The 12,334-nt window shown below is 38.5% G+C and overlaps 2 protein-coding genes across 2 annotated transcripts in view; one reads left to right on the forward strand and one right to left on the reverse strand.

The window, feature by feature from the left end:
- Positions 1 to 6,310, reverse strand: LOC139307898 (galectin-related protein A-like). The gene is made up of 4 exons (XM_070931253.1): positions 6,187 to 6,310; positions 4,905 to 4,993; positions 1,761 to 1,941; positions 1 to 697 (listed from the first exon to the last, which is right to left on the reverse strand). Exons 1-4 carry the CDS (start codon positions 6,211 to 6,213, stop codon positions 554 to 556), a joined length of 441 nt encoding a protein of 146 aa, XP_070787354.1. The 5' UTR covers positions 6,214 to 6,310; the 3' UTR covers positions 1 to 553.
- Positions 6,311 to 10,397: 4,087 nt separating this feature from the next.
- ZFYVE26 (zinc finger FYVE-type containing 26) overlaps positions 10,398 to 12,334 on the forward strand; it is a 48,819-nt gene continuing 46,882 nt past the window's right edge. The window contains exons 1-2 of the mRNA XM_070937885.1: positions 10,398 to 10,588; positions 11,339 to 11,417. Of these exons, the coding sequence (XP_070793986.1) occupies positions 10,398 to 10,588; positions 11,339 to 11,417 (270 nt within the window). The remainder of the gene's footprint in view (positions 10,589 to 11,338; positions 11,418 to 12,334) is intronic.

A 12,334-nucleotide genomic window follows, 5' to 3' on the forward strand; every position in this document is an offset into this window, starting at 1 on the left:
TTACACACAATTATTTTATTTTCATCTTTTTTCAATATAGCATACAAATTTACCTGGGAAACAAGCTCCAATGAACATAGTATAGTTTACTTCACAATTTAAAAAAAAAGTGCTGAAAACATCTTTTGCATATAACTAGTTGTCTTTCTTTTAGAAATTAATATAAAATCTCTGTGCACCTGCAGCTCTCTCATCCCAAAGCTTGCAATTAGCTGTAATAGAATAGACCTGCAAGACTCCCAAAATCCTGAACTAAAGTAAAAAAACAATATTTAAATTCTTTTGGCAGGAGGGGGTAGAATTCTAAGAAAACAACAGACCAACATTTCAAGAGGCACACATAAAGGCAAAGAAAAGAAAAGAAAAATGAAAAAAGCACTTTTGCCATAAAGCTGTAATGATACGAGATTATTTATGATTGAGATGGAGAATTTATGACCCTTCAGGCCTTGGGTTAAAGCTCTTAAGATCTTTTGCAGTTAGTCATTTTGCCTAGGACTGCTGAGTGTTGTAGCTCAACATTGGGAAGGGCATTTTGGATTTATTATTTTCTTCATGCCACCTTAGTAAGTTTGAGGTCTCCTGAGATTTGCAAAACAGTCATCCTTTGCAAAGGCTGCACGCGGTGACTGAAACTACACAACTGACGTCCGTCAAGCAGGATTCGGATCTGCTGATGTTCACATAAAAGTTCCATCTGAAAATGAACAACAGGCTAAAGAAATTGTTGGAAAGTTGGCATGCAAACATCTTGCAGATAAAATGTCATGATACTTCAAGCAACAACACTAAGATTTCAATACCCAATGAACTCCTAAGATATAAGATTTGGGCCATATATACAAATGCACCCATCCCCAAGTACTCTTAAAGACTAACAGTTACCCCAAACAACAGGTTGGGAACTATTGGTCTAGTTTCTCTTCTTGCTCCTGTAGAAAGTAAAGTAGAAAGCAATGTTTTGTATGAATGTGGTCACAATTTCAGTCTCTCCAGGTTAAAGCATGGTGGGCAACTTCTGTTTTGTTTGTTTTAAAATTTATTTGCCACCCATCCCGTATCCAATAACTCTGAGCGACTTACAATATAACTTCCTGCAACTTGGAACCACACTTTTTTCATCAAGATTTTTGTCCTGGTTTCACTCTTATAGAGTGAAATGTCAAAGGATTTGAATAGCTGAAGAATGTTGCTGCTGAAGATTTGGACAATTGTCAGTTAACAATGGGAATTAGGTAACATAGTTTTTTTGTCTTTTTACAATCCTTTAATTCCATTATTAGGGATGGAGTCAGGGTGACTGAATGGAGCTGAGCATCTTCTGGCCAGATGCAATTCCTGACACCTATGTGGAGTTCACAACAGATATTTTCTCTTTGTGCCTCATAAACACCTACCACTGCCTAGTATTGAACTCACAACCTTCTGAGTGGGAGGCAAGCATCTTCACCTCTAGGCCACGCACCGCTCAGGAAGTGAACAACAGATTGCCAGGCATAAACTGATTAGAATGTGCAATACTTCAAATCTGAAGATACAAAGAGTATTCGGAATACATGGGGCACAATAATAGGAAAAGATACAGCTGCTTTAAAGAGTTGAAATTTGATGCTAAGTCACCTATTTGCTTTTGAATCTTTGAAACTAAAGCTATGCACAGTCCTAAGACTCTGTGTGTGTTTGTGTGTGTGTGTAAGAGAGAGAGGGAGGGAGGGAGGGAGGGAGGGAGGGAGGGTGGGAGAGAGAGAGAGATTTATTACCTTAAATGAGTCCTCTGCTGTAAATGGAAAATAGGGAATTGTCTTTTCCTCCTTGCCCCATTTCCCAGCAATTTGCGAATTCCGGACAATGGATTTCTCAGTAAAACTGACTACAAGTAATAATCCAATATCCCTGGTTGTGTGATCATCCTTGGGGTCACAAAGCAAAGTCACTGAAAAACTACAAGAAAGTAATTAAGCATTAAGGAACTACAGATTTTAGCAATGACAGCATATATTTTATAAAGAGCTGTTCTTTCTCTTTCTCCTTCCTAATATTCCATGCGACCCATTATCACCAGGCTCTACAGGATATACAAACATTAAAAATGATCTGTACAATAAAACACCATAATTGCCCTAGAATAAAATAACCCTTCAAATATAAAAAATCTATAAAAGAAGTAGCATCTTCCCAACCATTAAATTTTGAAATTCCACCCCAAAAGTTTTCCAACCATGTGCACATAGTCATTTATTTCCACAATAAGTAGCAAATATGATGTACTCTACCAGCAATAAAAAATAATTATATTTCTCCTAACTCAGCCGTGGTAGCACAATACTAAAAGTGAATGAAACTCATAACCAAAAAGTGTTTACAATTAAACAATTAAGTCTTGCATGGATGCTTCCAGATCAAAATCTCTGAGCAATAGCAAGAAAAATTATTCTGTTATTTTTACTTCTCTTAACTTGTGGGTGAATATGAAAAGAAAATAGCTGGGAAAAAATAGTTGGATAAAACCCCCAAGAAATTGGAAATGGAAAATAAAGAGGAAGGCAAAAATAGAGGGCTCATTACAGATTTATTTGCAACATTGTTTGGATTATCCATATGATTCTATCAATCAGACAGATTACAATTTGCACAATGAAAACTGAACAGTATATAAAACACGTGGGATGGTGATATCATATGTAGTATGATATAAAACTGACTTTTGATGTAATAAAAGCAGAAAATAATCCCCTTTTGGTTAAAAAAAATCAATTGATCTTTTACACCCACCAGAAGTACATCACATGAAAATATGTATTTGTGGGCTAGGAGACTTTGGCCGCAAAAATCCAGATAATCACTAGAAGACAGGAAAGCTTTCTCAAATGCTTTAAATCAGTAGTTATCAACCTTTTCGTCACCACAGACCCCCTTTAAATACCTTTTGTGGCCACGGACCATGGCCACAAACCACCAAGATTTTACTCAAGATTTAAATCATAACATTTCTTGAAGCCTTCGCAGACCCCAAGCATTTGTGGATCACAGGTATATACCACTGCTTTAAATCATTGCTGCTGTCTGGTAAGGAGCTGGATTCTTGCCAGCCAGATCTAGTAATACTAATGGTTTTATGTTAATCTGGTGTAGAAAAACCAACAACAGCATCTTAAGACTTCGGATGTATTAGTAAAATACATTATTATAATGTATTTTAATATAAAACTTATTACTGTATATAAACCTCGTGTTCTAGTTTGTGTAGAATTAAGGCATTGGACAAGAAACCAGAAGACTGTGAATTCTAGCCCTTCCTTTGGCACAAAAACCAGCACAGTAACTTAGGGCTCATCACACTTTCTGCCCAACTCATCTTACAGGTTTGTTGTTGTAGGAAAAATAGGAGAGAGAGTATTATGTATATTGTTTGAGTTCCACAAATACAGGTAGATTTTAAATCAAACAATGTTTCAGATGCATCCGGAGTCTCAATGATATGTAAATTGTTTGAGGAAGGAAATAAAAATAGAGTTTAGAGGAAATGAAGAAAAAATAGATGCTGGCAATTACATTAACAGACACTATGGACAAAAAGGGTGTGAGTGACAAGGGAATTCTGCCATTGTTCAGCTTATTAACCCATGGAATGTCATTTTTTTTAAATGTTATTCCATTTTAAGCAAAAGATGATAAAATGATCCTGCTGGTCTTTTATAAATCCTTAAAGACATGGTTTTTGTCACCAAGCTCGGAGATCCAGATGCGTGGCAGTGCCCATGCAATGGTTGTGAAGGATATAAATTTACATCAATATAAACTGAATGAATGAATGAGTGATGAATGAATGAATGAAAATGTATTTTCTTGATATAAAGTGAACAAGGCAGAAGAATTCAGAAAATGAGAAAAATCAAATGGGGGAAAACATGTACGTACAAAATTCATTCATGGACGTATTTGATGGCACCCTGTATACCTTTCCCAAATGACCACATTGCCTGTCAATATTTGGAAACCTCTGATCTAATCCAATCTTCTATTCAGTGCAATATTTATAACTCAGAATGCATCTTTTTCCCATGTCCCCCTCAATTTGTAAGTTACACTACAAAAACTAATTTGTCTGAAATAAAATGCCTTGCTCAGGAATAAGTTATGCCGGCTGGTGACACCCAGGGGAAGGGCCTTCTCTGTGGGAGCTCCTGTCCTGTGGAATGAACTGCCCCCGGAAATATGCAAGATCTCCGACCTCCGTGTGTTTCGCTGTGCCCTTAAGACCCTGCTGTTCCGCCAGGCAGGGCTATCTATGTAAATGATTTTTAAATTGGTGTTTTAAATTTTGGGTTTTAAATTCTGGCCGAAATTATTTAATACTTTTAACTATTTTAAAACTGTTGTTGTATTTTGTGTTTTTAATTGGCTGTACACTGCCCCGAGTCCTTCGGGAGGGGGGGCGGTATATAAATTAAATTATAAATAAATAAATAAAATAAGAAATGTCTTTTTATTCCACATTTCTTTTTATGTTCTCAGAGAGAAGGAAAGAGGATGAGAGAAGGCCGGCTCCGCTGATATGGGCATGTCCTGAGAGCAGCACCTTCCACCCTTGCCAAGACTGCCTACTAACTAGAAGTCAATGGCCAGTGACCTTGCGGGCATCCAAAACAGAGATGGAAAGACACCATCAACTAAAATATGCAAGCCGCAGGCCTGCGCACTGGAGATGCAGCTGACCATGCAAAGTGCATTCAATGATGCAAAAAGCGGACCCTGCACTTGCTAGGAAGAAGAAGAAGAGTGAAGGAAATAATCTTTTTATCAGAGAATCCAACAGCCAGTCTGCCTCTCTTGTCTTTCAAATAATGTGTTTTGGTCCTAATAGGCAATTTAACTGCAGCTCAAATACCAGGTCCTGTACTTACCTTTCGGGACTAGGATATATCATGCCCATGATAGTGATTTTCATAGTTGGCCTCAGTCCACCCTTAATTTCACCGACATACTTTTCTACCTGAATGTGGTTTTAAAAAATTCTAAATATGTGGTTAAAGATGACATAACATTAAAAAATTACTAAAATTCTGAGCATATTGATAATACTTCTAATAGTCAACAAAAATGTTAAGCTCTCTTTTGCTAGACTTATTCAAGGAGAGGCTAAAAAGCCATCCCACAAGGAAGGCTTGCATTTGGGCTGAATCCAGTGTCCAATGCTAGAATTCTATAGTACATAATAACATGGAAAACTAGGCAACAATTACAACCATATTATTAACCTACAAACCTATCTATGCAAAGATTATTCTCCAAACGATAAATGCATTTCAATGCCTTTCTGCCTGTTTTTCTGAAAATCCACAGCAATAAAGAGGAAAATGAAAGGACAGCTCAGTTCTGTGAAATGGATTTCATTGAAGTCTACTTAAATAAACTCAACACTGTGTTATTCACCACACCATTAGAACCCTTATATTTTTTTAGGTGCTTTGTTGGAATATAGTGGAACTTAGGTGATCTAGGCCCCAGCCCTGGAGCAATTTCTGTAATACTACATTTTATATACAGAATTTCATCGCAGACTAATTATATTCCACAGCTTTGGTAAATCAAGATTACAATCTTCTTTTCATTTTCTATTCAACTTGTTTATTACTCTGTTGCAGAACTTGTTCAACAATGGAAAAACACTGATCACAGTATGGAGATACTTTCTAAGTATTTCACATGAATAAGTGCCAGGGATGTATGTCTATTCTATACATTCCCTCCCTATACAAATGCAAAGTATCCATACATAAATATTGTATATAAAATCACTCTGGGTATTAATCCCCACACATATAAGAAACTCTCATTTAGTTCAGTACTTTGCAAAATCTATAGTTCTAAATGTTTATGATAATTGTGCATAGTTTGTGGTTCTCTTTGGCTATACTGAAGCCTAAATAATCTCACAAGTGCACAATACTTCAGGCTATGCAAATATTTCTGATTCTTAACTTTGTCAGCTGTTTCCATAAAATAATTATATCAAGAAGCAATTTTAATCAATTTCAATTTTAAAACACAAGATAATTAATGCAAGGAATCAATAGTTTTTCTCTGGTTAGTTTCAAGTTTATGAAACAGAAAATACACTTTTTTTGGTTACCCTTCTAAACAAATTTACTCAGAAGTAAGTCTTGTTTTGTTTTGTTTACTTACATTTGTGCACTTGTCATTTTCTGTCATTTTTTTTTTTTGGCTTGTGGTGTTCTTTAGAAATGATCCAAAAACTTTTGTTCTTGTTTCTATACATCCACATAAGAAACAAAAAGGATAGAATAAAGAGGGGATGTCATGAAGAACATAATCTCTAGAAAACACCAGCTAGACCCCACCCTTGCATATATAGCTGAGTCACAATAGTCAGTATCTTCAAAACACAACCAGAATAGTAAGAAGGAAGCTCAGTTGCTTTGCCTTCTCTCCCAAGGATCAACAAAGGGTAGTTTTTGCATGGTTCTAACCATACTTGGATAGCATCATCCAAGGAAAAATCTCTGAGATGATGTTGTCTGTAAATCAATACTTGGAGAATATTGCGCCACATAGTGAAATATTTTGGTGGTCTCCATTCGGAGACATTCATGTTTCCAACAAAGAGGCTCTTCTCTTCAGGGCAAAATAAACAGGATAATTAAAGATGTGATAAACCAGCTACAATTCCAACGTCTTTATGAACTTGATTTTCAGATATTACAATCACAAGGTGAACAAGCTTAATACCAATGTGATATAATGGTAAATAAATAATGGAGATTATATTCATGGAATGTGCAATTGGAAATGTTAATGTTAATGAAACTAAACTATTACAGAATCCTGGAGCAAACTGAATGGTCTCAGGGGAGATTCTGCACATACTGTTTGACCCATTGCCAGGAGAGGTCACTTCCTGTATGAGGAAGTAATGTCATCCTCCTCTTCCCACACTCAGCCTATTGCACATGGACTCCGCACCTGGGTTTTCAGCTTTGGTTCAAAACTCCTCTTTTCTAGGCCAAACTGTGTTAAGCCCTTCCAGTCCTTTTTGCCGTTCTGGTAGGAGCCCCAGATCGGTTGCAGTGCCTGGCAATCCTCCTTCTCTGTGCATCCATTTTGCTCTGGCTAATGTTCTCTGCTGGTCAGCAGTTACTGGGATTTTTTTATCATCTTATGTTGCTTTCTCAGTCTTCAACCCTAGAAGCTTCCTTTAATCCTTAATCTCTCAGTAGGCACTGCTTCCATTTTTGCCCAGATTGGGAGAAGCAAACTCCCCTTGCTTGCCCACCCCACTGCAAATGCTGTCTTCCTTTTCCTTTCGTTTTTTCCCCCCAAACATCTTTAAGTTGGAAGATAGGAACATTCCATGAAACTAAACTCAGTATAGGACAAGATTCAGACAAAGACAAAGGCCACTCTTTTGAAAACAGCAAAGTTCACATTTGGGACAGAGAGGAACCACATTTGCTGGTTTAAAAGAGGAATCAGAGGCCATCTATGTCAAAATTGAACAGCCCTCTCTCAACAGGGGTGGGTGGATGGGATATGACATCATCTACAGTCTACAACACACTCCTTTCAATAGTTCCAAGAAGGCTCCACACCCATTTGCACTATTCAGATGACCCTGGTGACAGAAATAAACCTCCAGGTGGCCTCAATGACTCTCTAAAAGAATGCAAATGACCAGCTGCCTTCAAGGAATATAAATCTTTCCATTCCCCACCATCCAATCAGAGCTGAAGAAGTTTCCTGTATGAAAAGTGAAATGTCTTTAAAGAAAAAATCAGGAAGTCCAGTTGCCTCTTGAAAAAAGCACCTTTGGGACAAAAACGATCTGGATGACTGAGAATCTCCATAGATATTTAAACTGAGTATCAGAGTCTCAGTGATACGAAAAGAGGAAAAAGGGTTTATAGTAGAGGATATGTGGGAAGACAGCTGGCTGTGATTACATGGACAATAATTTTCATTGGGACTGACAATGATCTGAAGCAGTTGGGCATGTACATTCATGTATTGACAGCTATGACGTGCTTTAAAGCAGTCCCAGGAGTCTTCCAAAAAGAGCTGCGGCATTAGCACTTTTTTGTGCTAACCATCTTTATGAAATAGCTCTCCTTTACATCTTGGTTAGCCAGATTTGATAGCAACCATGATTCTGAATGAATCCTTTCTCTGATAAAATGGCCCATCCCTTGACACCAGGATTATCTGTGAAGTGATCGATTTGTAAAATAATTTTTATTTCCTAACCTATTCTTTTTCACATGGGTTCTATTTTATAGCTAGATATAGATTAGAGAGAGAGAGAGAGGGAGAGAGAGAGAGAGAGAGAGAGAGAATTATACATTATGTATAAATGCTACTGGTTTGAAATAAAACGGTGTTCTGAACTCTGGGCATATTCCTAGAGTGTTGGGCTTTTTTACTAGGAAAGAAAAGGGAGCTGCCATTTGAAAATGTCCGTTGAGATTCTTGCTCAAAGCAACTCCTAATTCTTTTTCATTGAAGGACCTCACAGCACAGGTTCCCAATTCGCCTTGGAGGAAAGTACTGAACTGAGCTGGGCTGGATTAGTAGTTGGATGGGAGACTACGAAGAAATCACGGGGATATAGACCAGACTAGGGAATTTAAAAGCGCCCAGGAGCAAGAGAATAGCACATCAGTTTTGTATACTGCTATAACACAATTCCATGGACTTGTGCGTGTCCACACGAAATTCGTGTTGGATCGAAAGACAGTGGGGACTACTGCCTTTGCCTCCACCTTTCAGGACTCAGAGAAATCCTTTCTCTGCTTTCCTGCCTTTTTCTGTAAAAGAGTCTGAAGGGAAGAAGAAGCGTCTGCTCCATACGGGGTGTTGCGAGATCCCAGATGCACAAAGCCGGACACGGCCGCAGCGACCGGGATAACCCTAAAGCCAAGAACCTTTGCGCAGCCGCACTCACACCCTCCGCGGGGCAGGCCAGAGCAGGTAGGAAAGCGAGAGACCCCGACGAAGGACTAAAGGAGAAGCGCGAGCGCCAGCTTCGCCTGCCCGTTTGAATCACGGCGCCTGCCCAGACTCGTTGCCCGACGAAGCAATGGCGTATTTCCCTTCCAGTCCGCCCCTGACGTCACTGGTCTGTTAGATCACCTGATACGCTGTTCAACATGGCTGCGGCCATCACGCTCGATGGCATCGGGAAGGAGGGGTTGCGCAGAAAATAGTAAAGCTATTTTTTTTTTGGTCTCCCCCAGGTGAGTCAGGCTGGAGGCGGGTACAGTTACCTCTTTTACAAGGCGGAGATTTGAGGGAACAAGGGGACCGTGAGAGGTCAAACTCCGAGACCGAAGCAGGGACTTTCATGTCTGGGAAAGTTTTGCAGAGGCTGCTCTCATCAAAGGAGACGGCGCGTCCATCAGCAAATCCAGACGGGCAGACCTTCCCCTGTTATTGCCTGCGTTTACTGTGATGCAGGCGGCGGCTTACTCATGAAGGCGCGGCTTCGAAAAGTTTTCGAGGCGGTCAGCCCCCAGAAGGGCATTGCTTAATATCAAGACTGTACAGTATTCCTCCTTTGCCTAGGACGGTGTAGGACCACCCGATCTGGTCTGCGAGAGTCTGGACGACCACTAGATAGCGGCCAAGAGCCAGAGGAAAAACAAGTCTTTGTGGGAGCTAACCAGTCTGCTAGAGTTAAGAGGACTTATTTCAGAGTACCTGTTGAAGAAGTGGAAATCATGTGAACTGGATATTTAGACCTCAGGAAGGATAGATGCCTGGAAGTTTTGATTTAATGAGGACTTCTAGTTACAATTTCTCTTAGTTGCAAAAGTGATAGATAGATAGATAGATAGATAGATAGATAGATAGATAGATAGAATTCTTTATTGGCCAAGTTTGATTGGACACACAAGGTATTTGTCTTGGTGCATACACTCTCGATGTACATAAAAGAAAAGATACATTTGTCAAGAATATTGCAAATGTTGTTTGTACACACTTTCACAACAATTAACTAAGTAGTTCTGCTGATTGAAATGAGTAGTATATAAACAAGAATGTTTTTGCAAGTTATTATTGATTTTTGGTGCAGATCTTGGCAGAGTCAGGTTTTGGAAAGCTGGTAAATAACGGGGGAATCAGTGAATAAAGAAACTTTTCTCCACCTTCGTTAGCTGAGTTAGAAGGGGGAGCAGTGGTGAATTTGGAATTTTAAATCAAAACAGTTACTGTGGTTTTCTAGCTGGCTAAACTTTTGAGAAAGACTAAAGTTCTTTTTTTTCCTTTTTCCAAAATCTTTTCATTTTAGGAAATACACTATAAGCAACAGCTGTATATATATGAAATATATTTAAAAGTAGGAGATGATGAATCAAGGTTTTGCCTTTTGAAGCAGGAAAATGTATCCATTTGGTAGAGAGGAAGCAGCATCCCTTGAACGACTCTTCTGGTTCTTCTCTGAATGTGTGCAAAGGGGAGACTGGGAACTTGCACAGGCCTGTGTCCCTCAGTTACAGCAGTTGGAAGATGATGGCTCTGAAAAGGTTGAAAAAATCCTTCATGCCCTAATAATCTGCCCTTCCCGTTTGAGGTAAATTATATTCAATCACAAATGGGTGAAAGTAGTGTGAAAAGAGGATTTCATCATTTATAATGTAATAATGCAATCCTGTACATGCATATGGACAAGTAATTCTTAATTGTTTTCAGTGTGATTACTTACCTTGCAGGAAGATTTATAAGGTACCAGAGCCTGAAATTATTTTTCATGTTGTTCCATGTAGACCAGCAAGAAATTTTTTGAGTTTAATGTGCACATTGTGGTTAGAATGAACAGTCTTTCTGATGCTTAGAACTAATGTGAAATATTTTTCAGGAATTAAAGAAACTCCAGAGTTTTAAATCTGCTGGTGGTGCTAACATACTGATATTCACAAGATTTGAATACTGCTGCATGTTAGCTTTTAAATTGTTTACTATATTTTTAGAGGATATAAAATTGGTGATCTATTGGAACACAGGTAAATCATTTTCCTGGTCATTACCCCGGAAAAAAATACTTTCCATTATTTTATTCTCAAATTTAAATTGGATCATTTACTACAGATTTTCTAAAAGTATAGTTCTGGCAGATGGAAGAAGTCCAAGTGACTGGGGTCATAGAAAGTTAGAGGAGTGAGTTTACACTATGTGCATATTTAGCTTGAGGTGAAATTTTGAGAATTACAGTTTTCTGGACTATTGTGTAATTCCTGCTATGGTTGCAATTTAAAATATTAAGAGTATTTTTTTTAAAAAAGTGATATATTATGTAAATATATTCTTAATTACATGTTTGTAGGAGTGAATCAAAGCACAGTCCTCAAAAACTTGCTTGGTTTTGGCTCCTTGTATTGCAGGAATGGCTATCACACAAACAGGTAAAGAAAAACATTTTAGTCCTATGTAGAAAAATACTATGTCTAGTAGAGAGAGAAATTTTGCAGTAGCAATAAAAGATAGGAATCATAATTGGAGTAATTACAAGAAGTCTTAAGACTTTCCTTCAATTAAGGTAAAGGTAAAGGTTCCCTCACACATGCGTGCTAGTTGTTTCCGGTTCTAGGGGTGGTGCTTATCTCCGTTTCTAAACCTAAGAGCCAGCGCTGTCCAAAGACATCTCCGTGGTCATGTGGCCAGCCTTACTAAACGCCGAAGGTGCACAGAGTGCTGTTACCTTCCCACCAAAGTGGTCCCTATTTTTCTACTTGCATTCTTTTTTTTTAATGTGCTTTCAAACTGCTAGGTTGTCAGAAGCTGGGAGATGTAACGGGAGCTCACTTTGTTACGCGATGCTAGGGATTCGAATAGTTGAACTGCCAACCTTCTGTTCGACAAGCTCAGCATCTTAGCCATTAAGCTACCGTGTCCCGACTTCTTTCAATTACCCTAAGCCAAATAAGTCAACTAAACCTGGGCTGGATAGGAAGAAGCTTGGCAAATAATTCTGAACAATGCAAAGGAAAATGGATTGCAATCAAATAGGCATATTGCAGTCTTACTTAAACTACTTCCCCAAAAAATGCTTTCCTTTTTTCTTTTCTTTTAAAGGCTGCAGTTTAGAATAGTGGTTAAGGCATTAGATTAGTACCCAGGAAGCCATGGGCCCTTAGACACAATGCCAGCTGGGTAACCTTGCATCAGTCATTCTCAGCCCTAGGAAGCAGGGAATGGTAAATCACTTCCAAAATCTTGCCAAAACTTCAGGGTCTTGTCCAAGCAGTCATCGTGAGTCAATCCTGATTCAAAGGCAAAAAACCCCTCTAATAATGTAATTTCTATATTTCACTATATTCTT

The sequence above is a fragment of the Pituophis catenifer genome, unplaced genomic scaffold (genome assembly GCF_029215685.1).
Source record: "Pituophis catenifer annectens isolate HBS135680 unplaced genomic scaffold, rPitCat1.0.hap2 SCAF_1, whole genome shotgun sequence".
NCBI lineage: Eukaryota > Metazoa > Chordata > Lepidosauria > Squamata > Colubridae > Pituophis > Pituophis catenifer.

What these genes read in the sequence shown, in the direction of transcription:
- LOC139307898 (XM_070931253.1), bottom strand. Translation starts at nt 6,213, where the DNA reads ATGACAGAAAATGACAAGTGCACAAAT. An exon ending in AAAATGACAAGTGCACAAAT is followed by an intron (nt 4,994 to 6,186) that starts GTAAGTAAACAA and finishes AACCACATTCAG; the next exon opens with GTAGAAAAGTATGTCGGTGA. An exon ending in ATATATCCTAGTCCCGAAAG is followed by an intron (nt 1,942 to 4,904) that starts GTAAGTACAGGA and finishes ACTTTCTTGTAG; the next exon opens with TTTTTCAGTGACTTTGCTTT.